The 8212-nt window shown below is 45.3% G+C and overlaps 1 protein-coding gene across 1 annotated transcript; it reads left to right on the forward strand.

Moving 5' to 3' along the window:
• Window positions 1–517: 517 nt before the first annotated feature.
• Window positions 518–6881, forward strand: gtf3c4 (general transcription factor IIIC, polypeptide 4). The gene is made up of 5 exons (XM_070850604.1): window positions 518–832; window positions 1547–3268; window positions 4426–4556; window positions 4989–5077; window positions 6632–6881. Exons 1-5 carry the CDS (start codon window positions 518–520, stop codon window positions 6694–6696), a joined length of 2322 nt encoding a protein of 773 aa, XP_070706705.1. The 3' UTR covers window positions 6697–6881.
• The last annotated feature ends 1331 nt before the right edge of the window (window positions 6882–8212 follow it).

An 8212-nucleotide genomic window follows, 5' to 3' on the forward strand; every position in this document is an offset into this window, starting at 1 on the left:
CTGTAAATGACTATTGTGTATCGTGTCTGTTTAATTGTAAATAGTTTTTCATTGTGCACAGGTGTCTCTTCAAAAAGAGATCCCAATCTCAATGAGACTACCCGTCTAAATAAAGGACTGATAATAATAATAATTACATTTATTGATCTGGTACGAAAGTTACAGATCATTGTCATGGTTTCCTCCCTGTAACTCATATTTGCTTTGCAGCAGTGAGTCCACCGTCTTTAGTCCCCTTTCCAACAGCAAAATGTTCATCTGATCAATCTGAATGTGTTTCATCTCTAATTAACTTATTATTTCCTGTAAAATACAATGTTCAAAACAATATGAGTGGGGAAATAGTCTCAGTTTCCACTTATATATAACGGGACATGCCATGAAGAGTTTTAACAGTATGCATGTGTGTAACTTCACTGCTGTTCGCATCATGCACAGGGTACTATTTAACTCTGCGGAGGAAGTCCCTCCTTCCTCTTCTCCCGCGCTCCTCCGTCACTTCCTCCGCACAGAAAACATGGCGGCTGCCAGTCCGCCAGACTCTGTGCAATCACTACCGAGAAATGTAGTCATCAAAACCGAGCCAGAGTCGGAGGACGGTCTGGCCATCCTCCCGGGGGATGTGCCAGTAAAACGGGAGCCCGTCGTCCCGCTCATAGCGCCGGTCAGCGGGCTGCAGCCGCTCGCTTGGTCGCAGGATCACCGCCTGGCTGTGAGCACCACCAGCTCCTTGTCGCTCATGGAGCTGGTGTGCGATGTCCACAGCAACAAACAGGACCTGACGCTGCACAGGACGTCGATCCCTGTCCCGACCGATACGTTTAAAGTGCGGGTAAATATCCACAAGTGTCCGCCTGTTCGCTCCAGAGGATGAAAACATGGAGCCCTGTGAGGTTAGCTTAGCAAGTAAGGCTGATGGTAGGAGTGAAGCAGGAGATCACTGAGACCCCAGGCAGACTGTGGACCCCCCCCCTTTCCTGTCTGCAGAGAGGAAAATAACACCCAATATGCAAGTGTTTTTTTGTATGAAAAGTTGAATGCAAGATGTTTGCTGGAGACTTCAAGTTTCCACATCACACTTTAGTAAGTTGAACACTAGTGGCTGATGGTAATGTCTCTAAATCCTGCTCATGTGAACACCTGATGTACTCAGAAACTTTCAGCACAGTGTTTCCCACATTCTGTGTGTACATCAAGTCAGCAGTTGTTGGACAACAAGGATGGATTTTGTTATTGCGTTTTAAGGTAACGCATAAAATGCCATGTGTGGGCTTATTGGAGCTAATAATCACTGGTGTGCCATCAGTTGGTGAATGTTTCTGTTATCGACTAGACTGAAAATAAGCATCAATAAATGTACTTTGTCGTTATAAGGGTCAGTTTATCATCCATTGTTTTGTCGTCCACAAAGCATTTGAACTGAGTGTTTATAAAATGTGAAGCTGTCAAGCTGCAAATGTTATTTCATATGTAGACTGAATGTATGCTGAAATGATTTGACTTTTAACCTTAAATATAACTTCAATGTGTATTTTTAACTTTTAAGGTGGGACCAGCAGCAGAGCTAGCTCAAGCGATGGAGAAGTTCGCTATACATCCGGACCCCGCAGTGAGGCAGGTTTTTCTGGCCGACAGAGTGATCAACCCGACAGTAGGAGTGCACAAAGGAATAAAATATGCCAGTTGGTCTCCGCTAGGCTGCGACCAAAGTGGGCGCTGTCTGCTCGCTTGCCTAACTCTTGACCACAGACTTACCGTTCATAACAGCCACAAGCGTCTTGAGTGGAACATGTTGGTTGATCTCACCAAAAAGTACAGTGAGAGGCTAAAGGAGCGCGGCTACGCCAAAAAAGACAACAAGCCTCCACAAGCGAACCTGCTGGACTTTAATGAGCTGCAGCGGCGTTTCCGTATGCAGACTCCCCTGAGAATGGAGTGGTCGAGCGTTTATACGATTAAACAGGTTCAGACGGACAACACGTGCATAGACATGGAGATGGTCCTCCTTGCTGTCTTAATGGAAAACGGTGACCTTGTTCTCTGGAAGTTCGTGCTGCCCTTTATAAACGGGGCAGATGTCATGTTCTATGACATCATTGAATCAGGTGTGACGAGACCCAGTGACTTGGCGTGGTGGGAGTATGAAAGCGCAGATCGCCGGATGAGCGGCCTGATCATTGGCAGTGAGGTAGGACCCGTGAAGATCATGCCAGTCAGCCTCTCAGGGGTCAAGGGCTACTTCACCCTGCGACACCCCGTCATCCTTTGGAAGGAGTGCGACGAGGTCGCTGTCGAAAACATCAAATGTGTCCCGATGATCCACCCGATCCAAAAGTCCAGCTGCAGCCTCATCGTGGCCTCACGCGGCTGCTACGTCTTTTGGTGTTTGCTCCTGATTTCGCCGGCCGGACTAAACGTACACAACTCTCATGTGGCGGGGCTGCACTCGCTCCCTGTGGTCTCACTAGCGGTCAGTCAGCATGGCGTCGCAGTGTACACATGCTCCTTAGATGGGTGGGTGAAAAAGCTGACACCAACATTCACAGAGAATACGTTGATTTTCAAACAAGAGGATATGTTGCGACCTGAAAACATAACCGGGAGGAGGCTACATGGGATCGCAGTGAGCCGCAACGGAGCCTACATCGCACTTGCCAGCACACAAAGTATGGTTGGCGGCTATCATCCAATTAATAGGACCTACCAGGTTCACTTTGTGACCCTGAAAACGCCAGAGATGGCAGCAGCCTTGCTGCTCAAGCCCCCCACTCAGAACTTGTACAAAATGGCCGACCTCCTTGATCTAGTCAGGTGGCAAATTTTAAAAAACAAGTGCATCCCTGCATCACTGCAGGAAGAGCTTGATCAAAAGATCCAGGAAGTAGACTCGCCCTATTTGTGGCGTTTCAAGCTTTTTTTGGTACGCATTCTTTACCAGTCACTACAAATGCCTCCAACAGATCACCGTTGGAAACCTGCACGCGAGGAGAACAAAGTGTTCGTAGCGGACGAGGAAGAGGAGAACGACAAGGACGAAGAGGATGCCGCACAAGAGGAAGCGAAACCGGATAAGGAGGTCGATCAGGAGGAGCAGATGGTGGAGGTGCAAGCATGGATCAATGCTATGGAGACGCACCTGATGAGAGAAAACATGAAGAAGGTGCTGGGGGTGGTGTACCTCAACACCTGGGTTGCTCAGAACACCAGCATACCCACCTGCGGCCTGGTGGAGTACCTCGCCAGGGACACCAACGACAGAGCTTCAGAGGTAAAACTCTCACCTGATTGTTCACTTCAGCTTCCTACACTGAACACCGTCCTCTTTTTTTTGACCTGATGTCAGGAACATGCTGCTCATCCCAACGTGCACATTTAATGAATGAAGTCAATCCAGTTGAAATAAGAAATGCTTGAGATGGATATTGTGTATCGGACATCACTGATTTTATTTCTAATTAATTTATTACTAATTGGCTCTTCACCACACTACATGGCCAAAAGTATGTGGACAACTGGAATAGTACAATCGTATCAGATTGAACATTTCATGCCAAAACCGTGGGTATTCACGTGCTGCTGTAACCACTCTTGGTTTTGGAGCCTGGCTGCAGGGATTTGTTCCCACTAGAGCATTAGTGAGGTCCAAAACCGATGTTTGGTGACAAGGCGTGGCTCCTCACAGTCGGTGTTCCAGTTCATCCTCAAGGTGTTGGATGGGGGTCAGGGCTCTGTGCAGTCCGGTCAAGTTCTCTCACACCAAACTGGGAAAACCTTTTTTGTGCACTGGGACATTGTCACGCTGAAACAGGATCTGCCACAAAGTTGGAAGCACACTCTAAAATGTTTTTGTATGTCTTTGCGGTAGGATTTCCCTTTAAAGGTTCCATGAGACGATCTCAATACTTACTTAACATGATATATTTCCTGTTGAAGCAAGACAACGATGATCAAATCATCATGTAAACCGTATATTATGGGGAAAAAGGCTTTTTCATTTGATGGAATGAGCAGAAAGGTGGGATTGTTGGGGCGCTGAGCATGACATCAACACTGAAGATGCACTGTTTCCATTTTAAAAAAGCAGCTTTCCAGGAGGTGTTGAAGTGAAACTAAATGCAAAATGGGAGAGACCACATACTTTTTGCCATGTAGTTTACATATACAGCATTGACGCTTATCCCATAATTGCTGTTAGCAGCTTTTTTTTAATTTCCTGTAGGTAAACGGTTCACACATCTGGTGAGGATATAGTGTTTGGGTACAATAAGACTTTGTATTGGTATTAGTGTTTCAGATCAGCTCATCATAAAAATGTTTTGGCCTGCTGCTATTATCCAAGTCGGACTTAATGAATTGTGTGATGTAGTGTTGTACTTGCCTTCACTTACACCCTCTGGCTGTGTGTGTGTGTGGGGTCTTTCTCAGGTCCTGATTGGTCACATCAAGAACAAGATGAACAAGCAGACATTCTCTGAGCGCTGCAGTCTCTGTCAGGCGGTGCTGCCGTTCTCCGACCACAAACAAGCCATCTGTAAAAACGGTCACATGTGGCTCAGGTACTCAGGATATCCTTCTGCAAATTCAAATCTAATCCACTCAAGATGTTTTTTATTAGTTTTAGCATCAACGTGCTCCATAGGTTCAGATGCCAGTTGAGCCTGACAGGACATGAATTTAATCTTAATGCCAAATGCCTTCATTGATGGTTTATTTATCTTCACAGAGCAGTAATCAAACCTCCCACCTTCTGATATTTACCCATGCACCACTCTCATCGTCTCATAAATATCCTCTGTCAAACATTTCTCCTGCTCTCTGACTAGCTAGAATGTGGTGCCTACAGTGGGCACTGAGAAGGAAATCTGTGCCCGTCAGTTGTACCTCAGTGCTGTTTCTGCTCTACGTTTGTGTGTGTGTGTGTGTGTGTGTGTGTGTCTCTCTGTCCCTGCCAGCCAGCTCTCTAATGCCTTTCTCTCGGTCTCCTCCAGGTGTGTGTTGTCATACCAGGCCTGCCAGACGCTGACGTTCAGACGATGCCTCCTGCTGGATAGCATCGCCAGACTGCCAGAGCCTGAGGGTAAGCGCCACTTTCCATCTCTCTCCAACCTCCATTTCACAGCCTCACTCTCCGTCAGCAATCTCCTCCTGTCACCTTCAACGTCCGCCTTCATCCCGCTCTGACGCACAGATCATACAAACACACAAATGATTGCAGAAATTAGTTAGTTATTGGTCAGAAAGAAATTTCTCAGTAGGCATTATGAGTACTGATGTGGGAATAAATAATCGTTGTAGTGTGCACTTGGGTAACTTGGCTATAGCTGCAGCAACCTGATTACTTATCATCATATAAACAAGACATCCAGTCTCTGCAATCATAGTAGGGGAATAGAGCAACCTAATTATCCCAGCTAGATTTCTTTGCCACGTACACTCCTGGCCCGGTTTCTAATTGTCATGTACATGCTCACATGTAAAAAGCCAAAGACTTCAGGCAGGGAAAGTATCTGGCGGGATGACAGGAAAGATCAATACATAGCCATACATCCTTGCGTTCTAAATAATTCCATCGAAAGTGTGCACTACAGGAACCAGGTTACTAAAGTGCATGTATAAAACGCCAAACAGACAAACGGGTCCTGTGCCAGCATTGTGGCTCAGAGCTGGGAGAGAAAAACACTGCACTCCTCCTCAGTGTTTGACGATTGGCTTCCTGTGGCTGCTACATGCACGTCTTCATCGGTCCTGTCTGAACACCTGATCCACAACTCTCCGGTCATTCCAGACTATCTCCGCTTTAGATTGACAGCTCTGCGCAGTTTTGGCATATGTCAAAGTCAGCATCATCTCCTCGCTCAAAAACATCTTGCAGATTTTTGCTTTCTTTGTGTTTGTATTTTAAACCACGTGTGGCAACTGTTGTGCATATTAAAGCTTGTTCACTCGTGGCATACCTAATGTTGCAGGCTGCATCTGTCAGTCAAAGTAAAGGCTTTTGGGCTTTCAAACAGGTAGTTTTACAGTAATGATCAGTATCAAGGACAAAGACTGTCCTCTCACAGGTCACTGATTGATTTTAAGAATTAATTAATGACCAGCATTGCTGTTGTAATGGGACCTTTTAATTTCTTCTTTGTTTTCTGTGAGAAGAGGGAAAAACACTTTGTGATCTGACAAAGAAGAATCTCTTCACTGACTTAAATGGCTTATTCACAGTGTTTTGTCGTTTTATTAAACTGATTAATTTACGTTGTATAAGAAATGAGTTAAGAGTTAGAAGATCAAGGTCTGTTTTTAACAATAATTGAGTGAGGAATTAATTACAGTGGTCTTAAAAAGGCATTAGAGGACGTGTATTTAATCTTTCTCTGTGTATTTATCCTCTCAACCAGCCATCACGTCTGAGTGATGACATTCAATTTAGACTTGAGTCGTGTTGAAAGTCTTGCGGAAACGTTGCTTTTATGGGAAAGTGGCTCGGGCTTTTATTCAAATATGAGACCGACATGTAAAATTCCCACCATATTAACATAATGAAGTGCGAGTCTGAAAGGAGCTTTAAAGGTCCTTCATAACAATTTCATATTTGGAAAGCTTCACTACAAAGTTGAATTGTTTTCTTTCCCCACAGATCCAGAGTGGATAAAGAAGATTCTGCAGGCGCCCTGCACGCTCTGTGACTCTCCGATGATATAGAGCTGAACAACTGAAGGAACCTCAGGGCTTCCCTGCGACCTTCAGAGCTCCCCGCTCTGAAGCAGGGTTCAATACTGTCAGATATCACTGCTATAATTTTTTTATTTCATGTATTTTGTTCACGTTCTTATTACTTTGTATTGACATCTTAAAAGTGCAAATAAAAGGCTTTGATTATGTTCTTACTCTTAGTTTTCTTCACAAGTGTAGCTTACAAAGTGTGCAGAGAGGCTGTTTCCCCCTGCCATCGTTTTCAATTAATATTTTACTGAGGTAAAACATTTTGGACTCAAACTTTACAGATTTCTGTATTTTTTTTTCCCCACTAAAATTAATTCCCAGTCAGACACAGTGTTTGCATAGAGAAACAAAGTTTCAAATGTGGAGGTTTCTATTATTCAGTAGGACTTCAGGGCACCATAAATAAGCTTCCTCATTTTCCTTATGTTGACTGTATTTCCAAACCTTTGGTGTAGTTTTTATTGCAAGTAAGTGGAACTTACTCTGCTAGTCCTATTTTAGTGGATCTTTTTTTTTTCTTTTTTTGAGCGCAACAAATAATACATTCTGAATAATACATACTCTGGAAAAAACTCAACATACCTACTTTAATTGGCACTGTAAAACAATTTCCAAGCTCTGGGAGGTGGGGGGGGGGGTGTGTGTGGAGGGAGGGTGGTGGTGCTCAGTCATTCTCTCAGATGAGGACTTCCGCTAATGTAAACGCAGAAGAGAAGGAGCGGCGAGGCAGATGAGATGAGCAAGAGGCAGGAAGAAAGTGAAAAGTGTGCTTAAAAACCCGGCGCGGTCCCTCCCACGGGAGCCGGTTGTAATGAGATTCAGCAGTAATGAGGGACAGAACATGGCGCCAGATGTGATGCTAATTCTAATCAAGGAGGGGAGGGTGGCGGTGATGGGAAGGGGGGGGGGGGTTAGAGAGCATATTGTTAAATACAATTAACCCTTTTTTCATATTTGGAGGGAACAAGGGCTGCAGGGAGGGGATACAGGCTCAGCGGCGTGTTCTCGGCCCCAGCTCCTTGTTTTGGAGACATGGAGGTCGGCGGCCGGTGATCAAAGAGCCCTGAGAGACTGGGCCAGCAGCAGAGGCTCCTCAATCCGGCACCGCCTCTCTCATCCCTTACATCCCCCGGCCCGCAAGAGGTGGGGTGGGGTGGGGTCTGCCCTCCCTCTGGTGTCACTGGAGATGATAGCCTGCCTCGGGGCGAGGAGAAAGGAGGCAGCTCAGCTCCAAACACCCAGGACCTCATGAAAGGGGAACTTTTTCATTTTATGTTTTTAAACCCCACATTTCTTTACCCAATGGTGGCATTTATTGGCCCAAGAGTGAGTGAAGATTCAGTCCGTTTGGGGAAGAAAGGGATGCCTCCAGTTTTACTAGAAAGTGAATCATTTATCACATTACCCTGTGCAGAAGAACACCGCAATATTTTGGATTGATGGTAAGATAAGTTTGAAGAGTGCAGCTGCAAAAAGGATCTATGCTTTGAATGAA

Source organism: Pempheris klunzingeri, chromosome 19 (assembly GCF_042242105.1).
Source record: "Pempheris klunzingeri isolate RE-2024b chromosome 19, fPemKlu1.hap1, whole genome shotgun sequence".
Classification (NCBI taxonomy): domain Eukaryota; kingdom Metazoa; phylum Chordata; class Actinopteri; order Acropomatiformes; family Pempheridae; genus Pempheris; species Pempheris klunzingeri.